At 41.7% G+C, this 24,989-nt stretch overlaps 2 protein-coding genes across 10 annotated transcripts in view; both read left to right on the top strand.

Annotated features, from left to right (window-relative positions):
- The window catches only part of UBE2W (ubiquitin conjugating enzyme E2 W), a 65,087-nt gene extending 42,441 nt beyond the window's left edge, over positions 1 to 22,646 (top strand). Inside the window, exons 6-7 of one of the 3 annotated variants that reach the window (XM_059862349.1) lie at positions 1,095 to 1,183; positions 2,105 to 2,453. In XM_059862349.1, coding sequence (XP_059718332.1) covers positions 1,095 to 1,144 — 50 coding nt within the window. In that variant the 3' untranslated portion in view covers positions 1,145 to 1,183; positions 2,105 to 2,453. Of the gene's footprint in view, positions 1 to 1,094; positions 2,454 to 22,509 lie in introns of those variants that run through there. The other 2 variants (XM_059862356.1, XM_059862340.1) reach the window with 2 other exon arrangements.
- STAU2 (staufen double-stranded RNA binding protein 2) overlaps positions 22,519 to 24,989 on the top strand; it is a 151,482-nt gene continuing 149,011 nt past the window's right edge. For 5 of the 7 annotated variants that reach the window (XM_059862298.1, XM_059862263.1, XM_059862289.1 and 2 more), the window contains exons 1-2: positions 22,519 to 22,717; positions 23,752 to 23,897. In XM_059862298.1, the coding sequence (XP_059718281.1) occupies positions 22,519 to 22,717; positions 23,752 to 23,897 (345 nt within the window). The remainder of the gene's footprint in view (positions 22,718 to 23,751; positions 23,898 to 24,989) is intronic. The other 2 variants (XM_059862308.1, XM_059862272.1) reach the window with 1 other exon arrangement.

The following is a 24,989-nucleotide window of genomic DNA, read 5'->3' as shown; positions in this document are numbered from 1 at the left end:
TATACAAACCAAACAGAATAACTCTATACTTTTCTCCACTTAGGTATTAATGCAGGCATTTAGCCATTAACGTGGCTTTTTGTTATTTTCTAACTGCATACTGAATTAATCACTTCTATTAACAACCTGCATACTGAAACTAGATTTTTATGCAAGTTATGACACTCTTGTTACTTAATAATGGAGTAGTGTGAAAGAGTACATACAAACTATGCATCTTGTTTTCAAAACTTGAGACATTTTTAGGTTGTATTAAGCCGCTTTTACTGGAGATACTGACTAGTGTTTATCCTGTACCTCAACAGTAGCAGGAAAAAGACCCTCAAATGTAAGGGTGCAGTAAATCTTAAAGAAGTGACTAGTAATGCAATTTAGCTGTTCATATAAGTAAAGCTCCAATCATACACGAAACATTAAAAATGCAAAATACACCCATGGGCTTAAAATTATTGTAGAATATATTAACCTTTTTTATATAAAATATGTATATATAAATGGTAAGTTTTGGGATAAAATCTGCTCTTCTGTATTCAGTTTTCTTCAAGCTACATTCCATTTGCAAAGGAAGATGGTATATCAAGATACTTCTGAGTTAATACATGTATCTCAATATAAGTTTTTAAACTAAAGTTTTAGCTGTTTAGTAATAGCAATTTTATAAAAATGTTATTTATTGAAATAATAGCAGAGATTGGAGATTTTAGAGGCTTGTTGGAATTACACCTGCCTACTGCAGAAAGTTCACAAAACCCCTCTCATAACCTGGTGCTGACGTTCATTAGATGCATTTTTCTCTGGGTGCGTTGATGCTAAGTATGTGCTATACTGTAGGGTTGTTCTGCAAACTACTCAAAGTAAGTAAAGTAAAAATGACATGACATAAAATTATGAAGGAAAAAATCAAGAGCAAACAAATGAAAAAACCCTCACAAACTTCTATGGACAGCACCATCACAATTCAGCATCTGGATGAACTTTACTCACGTAAAAATTCGTAGTAGCCTAATGAGAAGTACTTGCATTATTCTCCATTGCTACATTATATCAGAAGACTACAAAAGAAATTGTATTATACAGTGTATTTCTGTCCTCAGTTCTTAAATTAAGGGGTAAGGAATCAGCAAACAAAACAATGGAGGAATGAGAAGGGGAGGATTAACGAACTACCACTGCTGAATACAGGGTATGTATAAAACTCTCATAGCAAATGCTGAGTTCCCAACATGTGTTTCAACAAGTTGTAAATGTCATATTAGTGTTCTGTTAGTATGAATAAAATCTTGCTATCACTTAGATACTGACAATGCAGCTCTGCCACTAGGTGTCATGATGTGCATTTGGTGTGTAAATTACCTACAATATGCAAGCTTACTACCTAAATTCACCTGGGCTGTGTGCTTTTAGAGTGTTCCTCCACTATGCTTGGGAATTGTGTCAGGCTACATCTTTTTTTTTTTTTTGCTCAGAACTGATCCAACCCTTGGTATCAAGTAACAATGAAAAAAATAATTCTCATATAATAGCAGATACTGCAGGCAATATGAACTCTAGACTCATTCTGATCCTGATTTATCTGTTGTTTTTTAAAATTACATTTGCTATGACTAATTTTATAACTCTCATATAAAAAGATTCATTAAATATTAGTTGTGTAGCAAAAAGGTATAGATCTTTGCCCCCTCAAAAATCTAGTTTTGTTTCTGAGCCTGATGAATTTTTTACTGCACTCTTGCAAATCAAGTAGGAACATGATTGCTTCAAGTTTGATGCTCCTACCTGGCCTTTGCAGAGATTTAAAAATTATTGGTTTGTTTTACGTGAGCCAATCAAGAAAACAGATTTTTACAAAATAAGTTAGATAGATTGTGGATTAAATTCAGAAATCTTTTACTAATGAACAATAAACTTCTGATTACTTAGTGATAAAGATTTGAATGTTATCTTTTTAATGCTATAGATGGTCAGAAATGGATTTCTTTGATTTCTCCCATTTTATTAGTCTATTAATTTCTAATTAAAAGGAAGAAACACTTAAGACTTTAATATCAATTTCATAAGCTTTTTTTTTTGTTTCTGCCTTTTTTTTTTTCATTTTTCTGTCTAGCTCTGCCTTCTGTAAGGGATGTGCAAACCTGAAACAACATGGCAACAAGATAAATATTTTTATGGTGGCAAAAACAAAGACACTTGGTTTTGGTTGGAAAGGCACAGAAACAGCAACTTATCCCAGGGTTTTATGTGGCTGAGCCCTGGCACTGTGTGAGGAGGGGAGGGTTTGTGCCCACCTGGGGAAGGAGGAGGTTTCAGTGATGCACCGTGGAACCTCCATGGCTGAACCTCCACAGCTGCACAACCCAGCCCTCGTTCCTGCGGTCTCCCTCCAGGCAGCTCCCACCAACTGCATGAGTTATCTACCCTAATTCTAGACAGAAGAAAATATTAACATAAATCTTCTTTATGAGTTTTTACCTTTCTCTGAAAACAGCTCTCTCGGAGGGGAAAGGTGAGAGGGGAAATACGTTGGAGAGTTAGTGCTCCAAGCTAGAGTGAGATGAGAAACAGCAAATGGGGTAAATAAAATCAAGCCTCTTCTCTGGTGTGCTGCGGTGGCTACCCCACTCCTTGTATTTTTGCCAGCCTTTTTCCTTGCCTGAAGTCTCGTAGCTCGCAGCCCGCTCTCTCCAGGCGTGCAAGGAGCGGTGCAGACAGCGGCTCTCGGAGGCAGCTGGAGAGTGGGCAGAGCACACTCGCCAGGCCGATCTCAACCCCACTCACGGACCGACACAACCCTCTCGCAGCTGCTCTCCGTGCTCCCCGGGCTGCGGCATCTTCCTCCGCGGTGCCGAGGCCTCGCCGTGTGGAAGCCCGGCCCCGGCCCCGGCCCGGCGGGGGCAGGTGAGCGCGGGGTGCCGGGGCCCGCCGGGGCTGGGGGCGGGCGGAGGGCGCAGGGCCCCGCGCCGCCGCTGAGGGCGCTGCGCGCCGCCGGGCCGGGGCCGGGGCCGGGCCGCGGACGGGGCCATTCGCGCGGCGGGCGCGGGGGGAGCGCGGCGCCGGGAGCTCTCGGGGAGCGCCCCGGGGGCGGCGGGCGCGGCGGGGGCGGCGGCGAGGGGGGGCCGAGGAGAGCTGCGGGGGGCGACGCCCGGCGCGGGGGCGGCGGGGCGGGGCGCCGGCGCCGGCGGGAGGGAGGGCGGGGGGGGGGGCGCAGTGGTTGGGGCCGGCGGCGGCCGCCGCGGCGGCGGGGTCAGTTCTCTTTAGTGTTTGCCGATGTTGGAGGCGTCTCCAAAGTGTCCCCGGGAAGCAGGTAACCGGGAGGGAGGGAAGGGGGCGGCTTCAGCCGCGATGTCCTAGTCTCCGTCCTGGCTTCCCGCTCCTCCCGCCGCCGCGGCGGCTCTCGGGCGAGGGCTCCGCCGGCCCCCCGGCGCCCCCCGCCTACTCGGGGCCGTGCGGGCGCTCCTGCGCCACGGCGCCGCCGGCCCGCTCCGCTCCGGCGGGGGGCGGCGGCGCCGACCCCGCCATCCACCTCCGGGCCCCCGTGTGCCGCCAGCCGCCCGCCCGACGAGGGGCGCGGGAGGCGGGCGGGGGCAGAGGTGGGCAGCGCTGACACCCCCGGGGAACGGGGAAGCCCCCTCTGGATCCCCTCCGTAGCCCTCCGCCGCTCCCCGCACACGGATCTGGCTGCCGGCGGCGGTTGCTGCGCCAAGGCCGGGCCGCGGCCGGGCCGTGCGGCGGGGCCGAGCTCGGCTGGGACCACGCTGGGCCTGCCCTGCCCCAATCCCCGGGAAGGAGTTCTGTGCGACCCGAACTTGCTCCTCGTCCTGTGTTCCGCCCGGGCCTGTCGCGGTGCGCGGCCTCGGGGGCGCACGGTGGCCGCACCGCCGCCGGCGGGGCGAGGGGCGCCCGGCACTGCTCGCCCGGTCAGCGGCGCGGACCTCGCAGCTCACCGCCGTGTGTTCGTACGTGTGTCTTAGTCAGCCCTCTCTGTGCAAGTCTTGCGCTGCCCCCAAACTTCGGACATGGCCCCAAACTTTGCCATCAGTGCTGGGCTCTCCCACTCCCAAAATGGATGTCGGCATCTCTTCCAGCGATGGGCAGAGCCGTTTACCGGCCCTCGACCAGCACGAGGGTTTGGGGGCCGTCGTTGAGGTGGGACCCAGAGACACACTGCTGTCAAGTTGCCTAGTCCAGGCTTCTCATGGGGTGGGTGGCATTTTCCCGGTGTTCAGGTGTCTCGTGGGAAAAAGTTCATCTTGATTACAGCCAGGCCTGGAAGTCACAGCCATGCCCTCCTGGAGAAGTGTGGGCTGCTTGGGCTTATCTGTGAGGGGGAATCCTGCAGCAAAGCTGTTTGCCTTGTAGTGCTCAGGGTCCCACCTGACAAGTCAGTGATACTCAAGCAAAAAATTTCCCTGCAGTGTATCTGGCTGGTGTTGCCTTACGGCCAGCAAGCTGTTTCTGTGAATACCAAGACGTAAGCTTCTCAAGCCATGTTTGGAATGCTCCCTGTGCAACTACCATGGTACTAAAAAAAAGTTTATGCTGTACAAAAGAGTAGATAAAGTGCTGCTGTTGTAGCCCCTCTCCTTGCATGCAGTACGGCCTTGAACAGTACTGAGGGATGTGTATGAGTAACTGCAGTGTTGCAAGGCACAAGGAAGGCTGTTTGCTCTGCCATAGCTCAGCATAGTTAAGCTGTGCTTCTGTCAGGGGGCATACATTGGTGTATCTCACTTGTGCTTACCAGTGGCATCGAGCTGCACGGGAGTAAGGTCTTCCTGGGTTGTGTGGTAATTCCACGTTAGCAGTCTACATCAGTGAAGTAATACTTATGCATTTAAGCCATTGGCTAACTACAAGGAGGTTCTGTATAGGTTTTGTTGTGACATTGCTGCTTATATAAACAGAGCCAGACGGTCAGATTTCTGAATGAAATCTCTTTTTTTTCTAGAAAGTCAGCAGTAGTGTAAGATTTCCAGTACTGATTTCCAGCTGCTGAACCTTAGCTTTGACCTAAAAAATCTCAGAGAGAGAAAATTCTACTCCTGCCAGTCTTTGCGAAGATTCCTGTTGCTGCCAGCTAGGAATAGGATTGAGGCTGCCTGCTTGTTTGTATTTTTTGAGAGGAAAGGACAGTTCAGTTTTTCTTTTCTTTGCAAACAACTTTTCAGCCATGTTACTCAGCTTGAGTTCTGCTCAGGCTGCTCAGCTTGGAGGCCTTTATGTATCTTTTTGCCAGCTCAACTGACCTTGTTCCCTAAGAATTACATCAAAATAATAATAAATTTGACAAATTTTAAATTCTGATTTAAGATAGTAGATTGTAAAGAAGCTTTCTAATTTTAGTTGCAGAAAAACCTGACTAGAGGTGTTTTAATCACTGGACCAAGTTTAAATAAGCATTTAACACCATCAGCCTCTTCTTTGGGGGCAAAGGTTTGATTTTCCTCCATAGTTTTGTAAACGTCACTCTAACTCTGGTTTACACTGGTGTGAATGTGGGAAGTGAATCGAATACTCTATGTTTTATTTGTAAAGTGTCATGGCAAATGACCTTGGGAAGGTTAGGCAGCAAGCCATAGTGAAGCAGATCCTCCTATTCCAAGACTGGGTCTCTAGCCATTAGGAAAGGTGCACCTGTCATGCTCTATCTAGACAGTTTGTTTTGACCTGCCCAAAATACGTGGTTATTGATTTGTTAGTCTTTGAAAACACTGAAAAACTCCCATCAATTATGTCCAGTCTTTCACCCCAAAATACATCTTCTGATGGTATTATTCCATTGGAGAGCTGGTCTTATAAAGGAAGTGTGTGGGTTTTAGTGTCCTTTTTTTGGCAGATATTTGATAGATATGGGCACAGATTTTTTCTGATTGGGGTGCAAAGTATCTATTTCCTCTATTTCCTCAAAGTATCTATTTCCTAACATGCAGTGTTAGGTTGGTAGGGAAGGACCTACCAACCTAACACTGCATTTTTTCAGGATAACTGAAACAACATAACTTCTGTTAGTGAGCCACCAGAGCTTCACTTTTCCTTCCACTGCTTACATTTACTTCCTATCACCAGCAACAAAATCTATAGGAAAAGAAGCCTGTCTTTTGCCAGAACTTATTGTTTTGTATTTCTAACCTTTGGATCACACATAGCCTGTTTTTTTCACAAATAGTTCTTGAATTCTCTCTCCTCTGAAAAGAAGAATAGAAAGAAAGACAGGGGTTCCATTTGGTTGAGGGGCATAAAGAGCCCAAGGCAGGGGTCCTGTGGAGGCAGGTCAGGGAACTGGGCTGGCAGTTTTGCTCAGGAAGGAAAGGATAGTAACTGAGGGGGAATGGTATTGGTGGGAGTGCATGACAAACTCTGTGAAGAGAGGAAATGGAATCTGTGTGTAGTGTAGTTAACACACATATTTAATTTATATATATATAAAGTCAAGGGCTCTGCATTTAGTGGGTCTGCTCATTGTTAGCACTGAGTCACAATTGCCATTATCCAAAGTGTGTTTGCATTAAAGGATCAAGAGTTCAGCAAGAATCTGAGAGATGTCTTCTCAGGCATTGTTCTGGGAAAATATTTAGAATAAAAAAGTTGCTTGTTACAACTCCTAATGTAAAAATGAGTTTTGAAAAGCCGTCTGTGGTGGTGTAACACTAAAGCCACATCTATGTCTGTAACTGCTAAAGATTGTTCATACTTCATCTCAAGAGCAAGTGTTTTGTGGTTTTGGTTTTGTTTTGTGGGTCTTTTTAGTTAAACTGGTAGTTTTTGGAGTGTTTCCCATTAATGAAATATGTCCTACTGTGTCATACTCCATCTTTGCATTTGCTTTAGTCAACTATAAATCTATACAGTACATCACTAGAATGTTACAAATTTGTTTCTATTTAACAAAATAAAATCAAATTATGAAATTTAATTTTTTCCTAGTAAATAGCACTGTTTTCATTTTTAATTACTAATATTGTAACTCCACTATGCTTCTGTATCCCCATAATCTTCTGATTTAGTTGCCATTAAAATGATGGGAGGGGACACTTCTTTGACTGGTTAGAACGCAGGCTTTGAGCTCAGATCCCTGTTGGTGTCCCAAACCTGGCTATAACCAGCAGCCAATTATTATATCAAGTATGGGTTAACCTCCTATCCTTAGATTCTGGGAGAAGTTAGCTTACTAAGATTTTTACCATAGTAGCACATGCTCACTTGAAGGGTATGTTTACAGTCTCATCTTCTGAAAACTTTCAAAGGATCACAAAGGTTCCACTTCCAGTTTCACTGCTTGCCAGCTTTGAGGAGGCTGTTTTGCCTCCAGGCTAAAGGAAATGTTTTTGAGTGTAGGAGACCAGATTTTCTTGAAAAGTTTCTTGCAATGAAAATAGTCACCTGTTGAATCAAGAAAAGAGATGAGTAACCTAATTTTTATTGCTACTGCCTATATTTTGCACCTGTTAGGTATTTGTGGTTCCCAGTTTCTCCTGCAATGACCCTAGTTTAAAAAAGTAGTGTTTGTCTGGATAAGTAACTGTCTGCAAGTGATAGAGAACTTTTTCTATGTCACCCATGGAACAACACATCCATGCAACTGATACTTGGAAGGATGAAATCAAGATAATGTTGTTCCCAAGGTGGAAATGTAGGCCTGGTAGAGGGCAACGTTTGGTCACTTAGAAGCATACCCAGTTGTTCTGATACAAACAAAATAATAACGAATTAACACTCTGTAGTAGCTTTGGCCTTGTTAGACAAGGTAAGAACAAGAAGCAATCTAAAATTTCATGTTAACTGTTAGTTCATATGTTTGTTTTACTTTTTTCCCCTTCTGCTGGTCCTTCTTCAGTCCTGGATACTATGTTGCTTTTTTCTTTCCAGACTGGGGAAAATATTTTGTCTGCTTTTTCTTTCAGGCTTGTGTATAATGCTATTTAAACTTGCCTGGTTTGAATAGTGTTTCATCTGTGAAGGCAATGTCCATTCAAGAGGGCATTTTGCTCAAGAGTATATACCCAAGAGATGTTCCTTTTGTACCTGTTTACTGCCTGGGAATTGTAATGAATGACTCCAGAGGGATTTTCTTGAAAACCCTTCTGACCCTCTGAGAATTCAGCGCAAGACACTTCTTGGTCTTGTATTAACTGCGTGTCCAGCTTCTGCATGGCAGCTGGAGCTGTCTCATCTTTGTGAAAAGGAATGAAAAGCTTGTCCTGGATCAGGAGTTGGTTAAAGCTCCCTGTTTTTTCAGAGGCATCTCTCGACATTCTCTTGTAGCTGAATCCACTGGGTTAGGTATGGGGTTTGACCTCTTCAGAAGGGAGAGTGGCCCACATCATCTTTTCTTCACCCCTTTTCAACTGGCCAGTTTTTATTACTTAGAGCCTTAAGCAAGTGAAAACTGGTTAAAGATGCCAGAACTGGATTCAATTTTCCACAGACTTGGTGGAGTTGCTATTCATGAGGATATTCTGGATCTGGACTTCCAGGCAACCCTAAGTATTTGCCAAGTCCCATGAGAAGAATTTAATATTTAATTAAATTCTTCAGCTGTTACCTTGCAAGGTTCTTCTGAAACTGGCCATTCCACAAATTTCTGTCGGCGGCAGTTCACCAGAGGAGGTGGCTTTGGAGGTCTTTTCTCTTCCCAGGGTGCCGTTAAGGTACCTGGAAAACTTTTATCTCCTCTGGTTCTCCTCAAATCTCACTGCGCTTTGAGCCTCTTGATACTTTGTAACATTCATAGGTTACAGTATGCGTGAAAGCAAGCAGCTACTCTAGCTGGTGAAACTTAAGTTATTAAATGTATTTAAAGTATTTTAAAAGAAATGTAAACATCAACTTGCCCATCCTGGATCTGAAATTGTTTCTTTTCTTGGACACAGTAGTAACTGGCATCTTCTCAAGATTTTTAAGCCAATCCTGTGCTCACTAGGAATTTTGACATTAGCACCAAAAATAAGTGATTTTATTTGCTGTCATTGCAAATACTGGTACTGTTTACCTCTGCTCAGGTATCTCATAGCTGACAGGAGCATGGGAGACATAGGTACTGTCAGACAAATATACCTGATATATCCCCAGGATAGGACAGGACAGAGCACTGCAGGTGAACAGGGTTCTCTTTCCAGGGCCTGCTCTGTGTATTGCAGATCTGCTCCACACCTCTGGGGTCAGCAGTTCTATCTAAGTTTCTGCTGTGTGTCATTGCAACCTAGACAGACTTTGGGTGACCCTTGGGCTAGGAGCACAACCCTTCATTAACTAACCTCCATTTTTCCAGGGGATTAGACTGTATTGGGCATATGTTTGTAGCCTAATAGCACATGTTCTTTTGGACATCCTAGAAAATGGGGTCCTATTTCCCTTTTAAAGTACTCTTTCTTAATTTGATTTTGATTTGGAAGGTAAAGAGTAGGGGTCTCAGTAGTGAACAGAAGTTAGCTCCCTGCAAGTTCAAAAGCAAGTTTGTTCTTTTCAAGTCTGTTCAAGCTAGTTTAGGGTGGTTCCAGTCACAAAAGCTAACTTTACCCTGCTGAGTCTAATGGCCCTGGAGTCCTGAAAGTACAGTAAATGGTAAGAATGACATTCCTTTGAATGGCAGCTCAGAGCTTGATCCACCCATCCATCCTCTAGGTGGTCGTGAGTCTAGGATGTTACAGCATTCATATTCCTAATAAATGCAATCTTATTTTTTTTGCTTTTGCTCAATTCCAGGTACTCTTTCCTATTATTTTGAATCATTTTATGTTACCAGTGCATCAGCTTGCACTTTAAGCCAGCGTTATCCTTTGTTTTATTTCTGACTTTATCTGTGTAAAAATACTTGAGACAGTTCCAATTTTTAATTCAGTTTGTTTACATTTTTTCCCTGTAGTACTTACGTTTCTAACTTCCTTTGGTCTGGGGAAACAAGTTGTTCTGAATCATCAGCTGTATAGATGAAGGTCTCTTATTTGCCATTTTATGGTGTATCCTACTTAGTGTTCCTAAACACTAGTACATAAGTTGGAGGAAAAAGCCTGGTTTTGTTATGCTAGTTCTGTGCCCTCGCAGTGTGCTCAGTTTGAAGCAAATGTCTTTTTACCAGCATTCTTCTTTTTTTGTTGTTTGTTGTTACTTTAGTATCATTCTTGCTGATTCAACTCCAGAAATAACATTTTGCTATCCTGCCAGTTGTGTGTAGCCTCTGTGCTGCACCTGAATTTGTGGCAGTTTTTTTGTGTTCAGCTAATGTTTAGCATTGATCGTGACCTTGCCCCCAAACACAGCATCTTTAAACTTAATTTTCTCCAATCGAAAGCTTAGATTTTGTGCTTATCTTCAGTCAGAGACTTGGTAGGCCCAATCCAATAGTCAGGAATTATTTTACCTTAATTTATTGACTGAGGAGAGCTGCACTTGAAATAGGAAGGAAGCTCTGTCAAATCAATGAAGGACCCCTGATCTCACAGGTACTCTGTGCCTGGGAGCAGAGTCCCAGTCCTGTCGCCCAGTGAGCAGGGAGCTAGTCTCTGTATGAACTGTATGTCCACATTATCTTATATCCAAGCAATTAAAAACTGTCTATGGAAGAGTTGAGAGAAGGGGGAACTCCAGGAATGTTTCAGGAACAAACAAGAAGAGGGCAATTTGACCCCAGCTATTTCTGGGAGCTACAACTTCTTAGAAGCTGCATGAGACTTCAATGTGGGCATTTATCACTTTAGCTGTCAAACACAGTGGTTTTTTTTAAATACGCTCTTGGAGAACAAAAAAAGGCACACAAAGCAGGATTTCAGCTGCTTCTAACAATAGAGTGCAACACCTGTTGCTTAGTCCACTGAAACCACCTTCTCTGAGGAACTTGTAGCTGTTAATTACAGCCAGCTGACTACATTATGAGCAGGGTTGGTGGCAGGAGCTGTAACTTCATTTCAAAGAAAAAGGCATGTTTCTGCTACTTCACCAAATTTGCTACTTCAAATTATATGAGAAGTAGTTTGTCACAGGCAGTGAAGGAAAACTGAGATGATTTTCTGAATTTCATTAATAAAATGCAATTTCTACTTAGGGATTGAAGTCAAGAAGTAATTTTTTCCTGCTTCACAACAAAGTAATAGTTGGAGGGATGTTTTACTTAAAATAAGAGTATGTTGTAATTTAAAAGCAGTCAAAGCTTACTGGAAATTTTAGGACTGTAACTCCTACTTGTTAGCACAAATTGGGAAAAAAGTGCAGCTTTTAGAAGTATATAGGAGAGAAATTTCAAAATACTAATTTAATCAGAAACTAGATTCTTGGAAGCACCTCAGATTAGACTCCAGCATCACAAATAAGGAACCAATTACAACTTTGATGCAAACAAGTCTGTAGCCTCAGAGTGTCAAATTTGAGTCATGTTTTTTCATTTACTTAATCCTCTTCTCCACTGATTGTTAAACTAGCGGCTTAGGCTTCCCTTCTATTCAGCTATTTTGTTTTTTTCAGGAAAGCTGAATAACTCATTTTTGTTTAACATAAGGGGAATGTGAGTTACCTGTATATGGAATAAGATGGTATGATGACCACTTAATCTTTTAAAAGCTGTTACAGATATGACTATGTATCACAGAGTGTCTGGGGGAGATACAAATTTCCAGTTTTCAAGAAGTCATAAGTAGTTTATAGTCATGGTAGAGGAGAGAGCTGATGAGTTTCAATACTGGACAGCCAGCTCTTGTACTTTGGGTTAGTGCTTGCTCTCAGGTCTCTCAGGTGCAGTAAGCAAATACAAAGAGATTACCTCTAGTGCTGGGTAGGGTGTGTGTCCTGCCTCTGATCTGTAAGGCATTATAGCCACCTATAAGCTAGGTTTTGGGATCTACCTCAAACCATGATGAGTTTTGGGTGAGGAAGGCCTCTCACAAAGAATGCTCTGATGATCACTTGCTGTTTCATGGAGTTTCACATTTTCTTCCCTGTAGTAATTCAGGGTACATTGGCTGGGTCAAACTGATGGCTGTGTCTGAACCAATATTCTGTCTGGATGGTTCGGAGTCTTTTCTGAGCTTAACATTTGTGGCACTGTGAGAACTGGGTTAGCTTGTACTGGCTGTTGGAAATTTCCATGGCTTTTATTCCAGCTTCTGTTTTCTGGACAGGAACAATAAATTGAGAGAGACTTTCTGAAGAGATTATCATAACGCAGCAAACATTTATATAAACCAGACTGATTTTCCCCCCTGGGCTTTGGGTTATAAACAGGTTGAAGTGTTTTGAGATGCCAAACAGTTTCTGATGCAGTTTCTTTATCTTTTAGTTTTCTTCTGGCATTGAAATCTTCAAGTTGATAATCTGATTGATGTCCCTTACCATTTTAATACAAAATAGCAATCCTTTTTTCAATCATTTTTCAGATTAATATTAAACGTTTCTCTCCTTAGGATCTCTGTTAGGATGTCTGTCTATGAAGTCTCTCTTTGAGTCTTTGAGTGGCAAGACTAGTATACACAGGACCTGACTGATTTCTCTGTTAGAAAAGAAAATTAGCCACATGTACAGCCCGGGGTCATTAGTTTTGCTGTACACAGTAAGATGCACTGTGGCCTGAGTTGCTCTTTTCTCAGCTTTTTCATGTCAGCCTTGCTGTTGCCAGGGAAGCAAGGGAAGAGTTGCATTCCTGCCTGTCAGTATGCTCCACTTTCTGTTAAGTTTCTTGTTACAAGTTTTTATACTCTTGCTCATGCAAATGTGCACAATTGCAGTCAGTGCCCTAACCCCTGCATTTTCCATCATTCCTTACAAAAAGACATGTCTCTGCAAGGGAGCTTATTTACTTCTGTAATTGTGTCTGTTAGTTTTAGTGACATCCGTGATCACTTACTTGTTGAAGACAAGTTTGGCAGTAGACTTTGGGTAGGATTCAGTTGCCTGTATTTTGGCATCTTGTGCAGATTGAGACACTAAGTTACGCTGTCTGCTTCTCAGCTGCCACTCAGCTATGTAGTTAGCTAATCCTAAATTAGAAGCCTACTTGTTGATCACCTTGAATAACTCCCTGGGTCTGCTGGCTGTACTGACAACTGGTGTAATACATTTCTTAAAACATACACATGATTGCCATTTCATTGCCTTTTCATGTCAGGGTTTCTCTGAACTGCCTGCCACATTCAGTGGCAAATGTGGCATGAGTCTTCAGAGAGAATGTCTGGTTTCTGAAGCAGCAACTGATGGCATAGGCAGGTATCCAGATGTGGTGTCTCAGGACGTCTCAGCTGGCATTGTGTATTGGGTCTTTAAAAGACTGTAGTGGGTTCACCTTGGCTGGATATCAGGCATCCATCAAAACCACTCTCTCACTCTCCTCCACAGCTGGACAGGGGAGAGGAAATATAATGAAAGGTTTATGAGTTGAGATAAGGACCAGGAGAGATCATTCACCAAATACCATCATGGGCAAAACAGGCTCAAATTAAAGATATTAATTGAATTTGATACTAACAAGATCAGAGCAGGATAATGAGAAGTGAAATAAAAACTTAAAAATACCTTCTTCCTACCCCTCCCTCTTTCCCAGCTGTACACTCTCCCCCAGCAGCCCAGGGAGACAGGGAATGGCCATTACAGTCAATCACCTGCTTTTTCTCCTGCTGCTCAGGGAGAAGAGACCTTCCCCTGCTGCAGTATGGGGTCCCTCCCACAGGACATAGTTCTCCATAAGCTTCTCCACCATGAGTCCCCATCCATGCCCAAAGTGCTGCAGCATGGGTGACTCTTCCATGCAGTGCAGTCCTTCAAGGCCAGGCTGCTCCAGTGTAGGAGCAGGGCCCCTCCCTCCACAGGTCTCCCCTGGGCTCACAGCCTCCTCTCAGGCACCCACCTGCTGGCAGATCTCTGCATCCCCATGGATCTCTATGGGCTGCAGGGGCACAGCTGCTTCTCCATGGCCATCACCATGGGCTGCAGAGGAATCCCAGCTCTGGTTCCTGGAGCATCTCCTGCTTCTCCTTCTGCACTGACCTTGGTGCCTGCACACTTGTTCCTCTCACACATTCCAACCTTGCTCTTCTCTGCCCCCAATTACAACTGCACAAGGGTTTTTTTTCTTTTTCTGAAATATGTTGGAGGCATTACCACTGTTTCTAGTTGGCCCAGTCTTGACCTGCAGCACATCCATCTTTGGGGAGGGGTTGGCTCTGCTGGACAGAGGAAGTTTCTGGCAAGTTGTCACAGGACCCACTCCTGTAACCCCCTACTGCCAAAGCTTGGCCATGCAAACCCAATATCCTCTGGTAAATCCCATGCTGTATTTCCTTTGACTCCAGTGACAATTTAGGCCTTGCTAATATTTGTAAACCTGAATTATAGATGCCTTTAATCCTTATCTGAGTCCTCATTTCTCACTGTACAGCTGTGCCATACAAAATGGGTGACTGTGCTGGTGTGACAGGTCCTGTTCATGTAAATGGCTTTATAGATCACTGATTTTTCATATTAGTTACTTGACATTTGCTGTAGTTAAGTAATTTACTACATCCTAAATGTTTGTTTATTATATTTACTCTGGGACATTCTATGTATTTCAAGTTGTACAAATCCAATCTTGATTGCAGGGTAAGACTTCTGTTCTTGCCCTGTGGCTAACACACCATAATTAAATGGCAGCAAAAGTCCCCATGTTTGGCCATTTTGTTGATTGAGAAAATCTTTAGGTTTAGTCTATGATTCCATAATGAGCTGCCTTGTTTGTCTGGTTTGTTTTTTACTTTTCTTTTCAAATTTACATGAAACAATTTTAAAGTGAGTCATTAAAGAAGGATTGACTCAGTGACAGATATAAATAATATGTACTCCCACATAATGTGATTCTGTGATAATGGTAATGTGGTCATTGATTTGGAGACTTGCATGCTTTTTATACCAAATTGGATCAACATCATATTGGAAGCTAGGGAACAAATATGGTTTCATAATGAAAGAAATGTGCAAGATGAAGCAGTTTCTACCTCATTTTTCTGAGTTTTAAGTCCTTTTATGTTGTTTTAATGTGCCTGTTCTGTGTAGCAATTCAAAAGGGAGGTTGAACTGAATGCTATTTGAAGAAGTGGTTGAAAAATATGACTTCAGATTTTTAGTCTGTTTCCTACTTGATTTTTTCTTTCAAAAATACCTTCCTTCCTCTCCTCAGGAAGGTTCTTATTGATTATACATGAGAGTTGGCAAAGGCTAGTCCTCTGTGGGTGATAATATCTGAAAGTGTGGTAGGATTTGATGTTGTGACCTGTTGTTCAGTGCAACTGCTTGGCCCTTCCTTGCCTTCCTGGGGCTTTATCTACAACTCTTTTCTGCTCCAGTTCAAGAGCAGAGGAAACAAATTTTAAGAAACTATCTTCAGAGACTGGGTTTAACACTGAGCAATAAGGGGAACTTTTCTGTAAGCCTTGCAGCTCCTTAAATTTTGGGTATTAGTCCCTAATAGTCTGTATCACTTCCTTTCCTTGTAAAATAGCTTACCAAAACAATGAAAATAAGAGAGTTAGTGATTTTCCCCCAACCCATCTTATACTTCTGCAAACTAAAATGCTTTTAAGGCATCACTTCACTTCCTGCCATGTGTTCTTATCTGTTAATTAGCTGGTAGCTATGTTCATATAGTCATTGAAACTAAGGTTCTCTATTGTAAGGCACAGTAAAAGAAAAGAAACCAGGCCACATTAGAAGATGTAATCATCAGGGATGAGATCATGGGCTTTGTGAGGAACAGTGTGAAGGAGATGAACTTCAGTGTATGGCTTGACAGCAAAGCTAAGCTGATTAGCAGGAGTTGAAAGGGCTAATTCCTTGCACCCACTCCAGGTCAGGAGTTTGTGTCCCTCCTTGGACAGACCAGATGCTCCTCTGATCTTTCTCCTTACCTGCCATGAAAACTGGTTCAGCGAGATGGACAGAAAGTGTTGGCTTTTTGCTGCAGGGAAGACAAGACATGGGATTGTCCCTTGCTATGGCAGCAAGTCATTGGATCAGTTTTGCTGTTGGCAAACCACTCCTCATAAGGCTAAAAGCTATGAAATTGATGGAGGAGCAAATGGGAAGAACAAACAGGGGGGAGCAGCAGTAATATAGAAAAAAATATATATATATTTTAAAAACCAGAGAAACCCTGTGCAATTTCATGCCTAGTGTTTTATTTTCTGCTTTGTAAAATGTCTAAATAAGATAAATTTTGCAAATAAGTCTGGATAATCATCTGCTGATTGTTGCTTAAAGTCATACTCTTGCTAAACTGCTACTGTGTGGCCATCTAATTACTTGATATTAGAAGACAAAAGTTTTAATTAGGCGCTCTGAAGGTAATCCAGAGCTGTGTGGTTTTTGTCAACCCCAAATAAGCTGCTAGATATAACCCAGTAAAAAAAAAAATTGCATAAGGCTTGAACTTCTTTAGTACTTTTTATAATAATGTCCACAAAGTATAAATATTTGCCATAAATGTGAGATATGGCACACCAGAAATATGTTTTACCTTTAGACAGTTTTGTATGCTTTTGTGTAACTGAATGGATGAATTAATATCAGAAGAATAGAAGAAGAACAGAGCATTTAATGGAATTTTAAAGCTAAGGCTAAAACCAAACCCTTCTGAGTTAGGAAGCTGTTAACTATTTTTCTGTGACTTGGGACTTTCACAGAAGAATCACATTAACAAGCTTCTAACCAAAATGGGGTTGGTCTGAAAAAAACCCTTGAGATGCTTGCTGCCTACTTAGACACTGCCCCCAGTCTATTGGATTGCTGTTCCTGTATCTTTCAATGTCTTCATTAATGATGTGGATGAAACAGTACACTTATTAAATTGGAGATGCTATAAAGCAGGCTTAGAGAAGACTTGTAAACATTTTGGAATTAGAATTAAAATTCAGTGTGATCTTGAAAAAAATAAATTATTGTCTTTTTCTTTTTTTCCTGTTTTGTTGGGTTTTTCAATAAGAAAATTCAAGGAAGACAAGAACAAAGTCTCATTAGCTAGGAAACAGATTCACAAAGAGAGCACAGCCCAGAGCTTGCTGGGTAGCAGTTCTGTAGAAAAGGATCTGGGATCATTAATGTAATACTGTTGTGAAAAAGGTACACTGATCAGAAAGTATAAGCAGAACTCCTGGTTATATAAAATACAAGATATGTCGTGTAATTTTTCTTGCTCAGAAGTGGCTGGCTCTCAGTTGTTACATTTGTAAAATCCTTCACAAGTATGTAGTATGTGCCACCATCACATACTTGTGCAAAGATTAAATTTGGTACTCTGGGTTGTATGACAGAATACTGTGAAAGTGTGGTGACTCTGCATATGTGCATTTTCACTTTCTGCACAGATGAAGTCCAGCCTTCTGTTTTGACTGTTCCAGCCATTAGTTTCTCTATCTGTAGATTGTGCTACAGCTTCTATTTCTAATATACTTTTTCAATTTTCCCACATTGTACAAGTCTGTTTGGTTTGAAAACTCATTTTCTATGCTTTCTGCCTTCTGTGGTGTTTTATCTACTATATCTGTCTTTATTTATTCAATTACTGTGACATAGTCCAAGAATCATTTCACCAGAGCATTTGGTCCATATTTTTGTCACAAGATTTAAGGTTATGAAGTGATTCCAGAAAAATACAAAAGGTAATAATAATCAGAAGAAGTGTTAACTGATTATTTATGCTCCATGGTGCTTTGAGCATGATACAAGTACAGTCACAAATTTTAAAAGTATTCTGCATCTGTAAATGTAAGTAAATATTTGCAGTGGGTTTGCATGGCCAGGTTTTGGTAACAGGGGCTACAGGGGTGGCTTCCATGAGAAGTTGCCAGAAGATTAACTTGTGTCCGATGGAGCCAGTGCCAGCTGGCTCTGAGATGAATCTGCTGCCAGCCAAGGCTGAGCCCGTCAGTGTTGTTGGTACTGTCTCTGGGATAACAGATTTAGAAGCAGGAAAAGTTGCTGCACAACAGAAAGAGACGAGGGGAGAGGGAGAGGGAGAGGGAGGGGAGAGGGAGAGGAGAATATGTGAGAGAAACAGCTCTCACAAGATCAGTGCAGAAGAGAAGGGGAGGAGGTGCTCCAGGCACCAGAGCAGAGACTTCTGCAGCCCCATGGTGCTGCCCATGGTGAAACATGGCAGCCCTATGCCCCTGCAGCCCATGAAGGTCCATGGTGGAGCAGGGATCCCCCACCCATGGGGGAGACCCACAGGATCTGTGGCCCCATGGAGAGAGAGAGAGAGGAGTTCACGCTGGAGCAGATTTACTGGCGTGACTCGTGACCCTGTGGGAGGCCCCTGCTGGAGCATTCTGTTCCTGAAGGGTGCCACCCTGCGGAAGGGATCCACACTGGAACAGTTCACCAAGAACTGCAGCTTGTGAGAAGGACTCATGTTGAAGAAATTTGTGGAGGACCCCACACTGGAGCAGGGGAAGAATATGAGGAGTCTTGCCCTTAGCAGGATGGAGTAGCAGAGAGAACATGTGATGAGCTGACTGTAACCTCCATTCACCGTCCTTCTGGGTCATGGAGAACTCAGGAGTGAAGTTAAGACTGAGAAGAAAGAACGGGTAGCAGGAAGGTGTTCTTAAGATTTAGTTTTTATTTCTTCTTTTCCAACTCTGATTTGATTAAATGAATTTATTGTCAATCTCCCCAAGCTGAGTTTGTTCTGCATGTGACAGTAATTGGTAAATGATCTTTTCATGCACCTGTCTAGACCTACAAGTCTTTCATTATATTTTCCCTCCCCTGTCCGACTGAGGTGGTAAACCATAGAGCAGCTTTTGTGGTCACCTGGTGTACAGACAGGGTCAACTCACAACAACATTGTGTTTTCTGATATATTAAAAAATGAATGGACTATTTTACAACAATATTTTCACTTTAAAATGTGAGGAGTTTTGTCATTTTGGTGTGAGTTTGTTTTGTTTTTGTCATTTTTAGTTTGTCAGGAAAATTCACAGCTTAATAATAATTCACATAGTTTAATAAGAAAGTCAGTACCAACTGTTTAATGAAACCTGTGTAGTTGCCTATGTAGTAAGTGCTCAAAATGGGAAGTGAAGTAAAATGCAATTCTAGTATATTTGCATCCCTTTATGTATTTGCAATTCCATTTCTACTGCATCTGTGTGGGTGAGACTACGAGGAGAAACCATTGCAGCATCTCATAAGATACCATAAGCACTGCAGTGCAGCCTTACAAACACGGCAGCGCTGTGACTCGCAGACTTTGGCTGGATAGATGTATGTGATTAAAACATTGGGAAATACCATTTCTGTTGTGTCTTGGTGTGGTATCTGAGTAAAGGCACAAAGCTGGGAGGCACAGCTTGCAGTCCAGCTTTCTCTGAGAGGTGCAGGTGTCTGTAACCGCTGCTGAACTTGAAGGGAAGCCTCTTTGGAGACACCGGGGTGTAGGAATTTCCTAGATATCAGTTGGGTAGCCACCTTAAACGGGGTGTGGGGACTTTTCTAATTGTAATCTTAATTCTTGTAGTCTTAATCCTAAATGAACCATCGCTTTTGTATATATCAGATTTTTAAAAAATGTCTGCATAGAAGATGTAAAAATATTTTGATTATATAACTGCATTTTATCTCTGACCAGCTTAGTGAAATCTCTCTCCCCTAAGTCCTATATTTTATGTAGCTGTGTATTTTATTGTGTTTGTGCTTGTGGCTGGAAGGCCCCAAAATGTTTTGCTTCACTGTTTATGAAGTACTGTTTAAACAGTACAACACTGGTGTATATATGTAAAAAATGTAAAGAAAAGGTGGAACATAGAGTTTTTGACATCTTTTGTCATGACGTTGAAGATTGGCTGCCTGGTAGTTTGAGAATGACATGCCATCACAATATCAACTGTATTCTTTCTGTTGTCTCTCTCTACTAGTGGATTTTTAGAACAAATTAGATTTAGATTACAAATTTAGATTACAAATTTAGATTACAAATTTATTATCTCCATATCTCATCTGCTTAAGAGTTAGTCTCTACAGTTATATTACTGCCTTGGCATCTTTGCTTAAACAGGTTAATTTGCAAAATAGTTACAGTTTCTTGTAGGAATTCTGCAGCTTTAAAAAAAAGCAACCGTGCACTCAATATGTTTTGATAAATTCTGATTTCAGAATTGAATTTTCTATATACTTTACTTTTAGTGTCCTTTTTTTCCCCTATACCTTGTCATGTTCGTTTTTGCAGTTCCTCAGTACTATTCTTAAACTGATTTTTCTTATTTTATCCTTAATAGGAAAGGATCCCTCCCACAATTTCTCTCTCTAGAACATCTGTACTGTAGAATATAATATTTTATTTGTTTATTAGTAAGTTCTGCTTTCATGAAGAATAAACTTTTAAAATACTGGTGGTTGAAATGGTAATTCACAACTGGCAGGGCTCAAGACCAGGTGTTAATGCAGTACCATATGAGTGATGCCTTTCTCATACTCATGTTTGTAGGATAAAATGCTGAAAATACTGTGAGTTTCTTAAACTTCAATTATTTGATGGTATTGCATGTTATATTGGTTTCATTTTAAATATGTTTAAGACTTGTGGCCTGATTCTGCCATCATTGACTTTAATGTTTACAATTAAGACTTTTTTTCAATTAATTTCTTTTTATACTAATGTATTCAAAATCGAAAGCAGACACGTTGTATACCAAAGACTTCTATAGTTCTACACCTTCTCAGTCTTTAAGTTAGACCTTTCTAACAGTACTGCTGTATTGTATGGCATTTGCTGTGAATTGATAGTAGGATTTTTACAGAATTAATTTAGTATACTTTTTTTGAACACATGAGGTATTTGAACATTATCTCAGCTAACTGCATATGCAGATTTTAAATCTGTCACTATTAGTATCTTACCAAAGGTACTTGTGAAAAGGGCAGGTGATTGCATCTCAGTTTTTAATTTTTTTTTACTTTTGCCTTTCCAGAGACTTAAATCAGTTATCTGCCTTTCCTCAGTAATAAAAATGGCATTCCAGTCTGTACCTCTTCTCCAAAGCACAGAGTCACAGTAATATGATTTATAATTTTCATTATACTAGTGCAACTGTGTTAAAGTACTTGTACTCCAAAGTGTAATGAGTGATTTAGGATCTTAATCCAGCAATTCTGTCCCTGTGAGTAAAGATACTTAGATATTTTAATGGACTGGGGGGAGAGGTGCAAAAATCCTGATAGTAATCAAATTTTTTATATAGGTTATTCATTCAATAAGCCCTCCATTAGAAAATTTCTCAGGTGTTGAACGGGTTTGTTTGTTTGTTTGTTTGTTTGTTTGATAGGGAGAGAGAATTGCCCCGGCAGAAGAGGCAAAGAGCTTAGTGGTAAGCCTGTGATGGATGAGAGCTGAACCCCTGCTCTGCCTTGGCCAGCAGGACCAGAGCTGCTGCTGGGAGAGGTCCCAGTTGCCTAGGCCACTTGTTGGCTCTCACAGGTTTTGTCTCTCTATCTGCTCTGTGCAGATCAGCTCACATGTATGAACCCCAAATAATACAGTCTGTGTCCGTGCTGCTGAGTAAAATATATCATCCTGCTCCTTATGGCACAGGAGAAGCCTAAACCTTTTTCCCAGATGACTGACATTGGCTGGTTTCTCTCTTAATTGAGTGGATTACCTGGGATGCCTGCAGGCACCTAAACTGCTCTTGCATAGCTTTTGCAGCAGCAGGAGTTTTCAGCCAGTAGCCCAAATTTTGCCAAGGAGCTTAGTCTCAGTGAGTAATATGGAGCGGTGCCCTGACCCTTGTTTGTTTATGCACGTAGACCTAGCCTGAGAACATGTATTTGCAATAAAGAAACTAATTTGGGCAGATGAAAAGAGATAATTAGTACCTGGCATATTCCCGGTAAATGCTTTAGCCATTGGGTTAAAGGCTAGTTTAGGAAATCCTGGTACCTCTGCCAGTAATTTATGCAAGGATTTTGAAGTACTCCACCTGTTGACTGGATAAGCAGCGATTTTTTTTTTAAGAACTTGCATCATTGGTGGGGGTTTTTTGCTTGTTTGTTTGTATTTTTTCCTTTTTTTTTCCCCCGCCTCTTTTCTAGTTTGGTACCCAGCCAAAAAAATCAGGGATTTTCTCTTGTGGCCTTATTTGATACTTAAAGTGCACTTTACTGGAGAAACAATGGCAAAAAATTTCAAGTTTGCTGTGGCATTTGGTTGCAAAGTCATCCTCTCTTAAAGATACTGGCAAGTTCTTGCCTCATCTGCAGAATAATTGTGTAGAATTTGATTCTAGAAGAGTAATTCTTCCTGCTGTATTTCAGGCAGGGTGACCCCAACATTGAAAAGCAGAACCTGGAGCCAAAGTGTGCGGGGTCTTCTCCAGGGATGTTCTTTGGCTCGGAGCTCTGTTTCTCGGTGCATCCACTTGGGAGTAATGTTTGCAGAGGCATGATTTTTGTGGACAGTTTTGTGACCCAGATCCAGGAGCAAAAAAGGAATGCTAATAGCACTGTAGTCATTGGACATTCAAAATGCAGAGTGCTCTGCTGATAATGATGTATTTATTGCAGTGACAGGCAATGGCACAAGTTAAAATGCAGACTACAGCAAACCTGTCTGGACCCACCATGGCCCCTGTGGTGCTACCCCTGCCAGTTACAGCTACAAATACACTGAGTCTGCCATCCTCAATGAATGGATCAATTTCAGAATCAGCTGCCAGCTGTAGCAGTCCTACTGCCAGCCTTGTGGATCCTGCGTCTTTGATCAACTCACCAGGTAAGTTGGTCCAGATATATTTTCTTTGGTGTTCAAATTAATCTTTTTGATGACTTGTTACTTTAAAAAAATAATAATTAGGTCTTAAAGAGGATTAAAATAAAGCAGAAAACCCACATAGAAAAATGTTTTGGCTAAATAAGCTGTTTACAAAGTTCAATTTCTTTATTGAGCTCAGATTTGGAGTGAAGTTTTGATCAATGATGTAAAAGCTCAGGAAAGAACATGTCTATTTTGTCAAATTCTCAGTGTATCTTTTATAGAGAAGTTTTAGTGGGGCAGGAAGGTCTCCAAGTTTATTTCTCTTCCCTAGAACAGAATGTCTTCTGAATGCTTGGCAGTATTTGGTGTTTCCTTTGTGGCCTAATAAACGCTGTAGTTTCTATGCTGAACTGGGTGTAAAATGCAGAAGTGTTGTCCTAACAATTTAAGCCAGAAATAACAATGTGTGTGTGTTAGGGATAAATACAAATAAATTGCAAAAACCCCACAGAAAGTGAAACAGTCTAAAGAAAGCAGAACTAAATCCTTAAAGGGGGTGTGAGTGTTCTGAGAGTGACTTCAGTATTGTGACAAATGTCTAAAACTCTGGGAGAAGCTGGCAGAAACAAGTGGGGACCTCAGGGTTTCATCTACTGTATTTGTCTCATAACTCTTATGCTACCCACTTCTGCTTCAAAGAGTGGAAAAACCATTCTGAAAGAGTAGTCAACACCAGGAACCAGTATACTCCTGACAGTAAACTTTGGTGACACAGAAAATATAGAATATGCATATGCTGTCCTGCACTGGCATCTTTCATATAGGCATTTTGGAAAGAAGTAGTTTTGGGGCTTTTTTAATTGCATGTAATCAAAATTGTTATTGGGAACTACATAGTTTCATGTGATTAATATATAAATGGTATTTAAATTTGTATTTAGCATATATGCAAAAGTTGTGTTTTAGCCAAAGTATTTCCTTTTTTAAGCATGCTGCTTTTGCAAAGCTTTGTGAAGTTGTGAAGAGTACATTTCTCCACAAAAACTTTACAGACTCTTTATTTACAGCTCCTCTCCAAGATAACATGGCAAACCCCAAAGAGAAAACTCCAATGTGTCTGGTAAATGAGTTAGCCCGTTTCAATAGAATTCAACCCCAGTATAAGCTTCTGAATGAAAGAGGGCCTGCTCATGCCAAGGTAAGGTCACAGTTCCAGGTGATGAGCCATACCTTACATGCTGAACAGATAATATCATGGTTTGGGCAAATGTGCTTGTCAAACCCAGCTACATTTCTAGTGTAAGGGCTTTCTTCCTGTTCTTTACTTTGCTGCTCTTTTAGACCACACTTCCAGAAAGTATGCCTGTATTTCTGTTACCAAAGCCCTGTAGATCATTTTGTACTTTACTTTGTCTCTCATCTTTGAATTTACATTTGCTGGTCTTTATATAGACCTCTTGAAGGTCTTTGCAGGGTGTCACTACCCTTCCTTAATCTTTCTGGGGCATTTGCTTTTTAGGCTGCATGAATATTTCTCAGCAGTCAGCATGCCTCAGATAACTACCTCTGCATTTGTTTCATGGTAATGCAGGTGATGACAAATTTGTGACATTTTTGAAAGTGCTTATTGATGCAATTCTTTGTCCATTAAGTTGATAGTCTATATTTGAGTCTTGCATTCTAGGGCACAAACTTTATTACTGTTCTATAACTTTACAATGTAGGGTTATACTAAAACTCCTAATGTGATTATAGTATAGAAGTTTCTAGTGATTTGACAGCTAATTCTGGCAACTTCATGGGTGGATGTCCAATTTAATAAGTAAAAATTAGAATGCTTTCAGATGATGGGCAATACAGAGGAACATCCTCACGGTAATGGTAATTTTTGGATATAATTTTGAATTTCCTCCCTACGTAGGAGCAAATTGGGGGAGGAAAAAAATCCTAGAAAAAGTCTGAGTGAGACACTGGTGTAATTAGTAGCTGCTTTGTACGTAGTATTTCTGGAGTGGCCAAATCACATGAGGCAGCAGGGCCAGGGTGTAGATTAGTAAGAGTTTCAGCTCCTCATGGGCTATGTCTGCCCTTGCCCCTTGTTCCTCTGTTGCATGCTGTGTTGTCAGCTAGTGCAGAACAGATGCAAATCACTGACCTTCAGCTCTGGCTGGCGATGCTGAACGTGTTACAGTTGTGGAAATGATGTCAGCAGGTGTGGGGCTGCTTTTAGCATCCTTTGTTGCAAATGGAAATTGAAGAGCTCTTCCTCTTCCTGGAGGCGTTAGGCACC

This window comes from Haemorhous mexicanus, chromosome 1 (assembly GCF_027477595.1).
Source record: "Haemorhous mexicanus isolate bHaeMex1 chromosome 1, bHaeMex1.pri, whole genome shotgun sequence".
Classification (NCBI taxonomy): Eukaryota; Metazoa; Chordata; class Aves; order Passeriformes; family Fringillidae; genus Haemorhous; species Haemorhous mexicanus.
The sequence above is the reverse complement of the archived record's forward strand: the minus strand, read 5'-3'. Positions and strand labels throughout refer to the sequence as shown.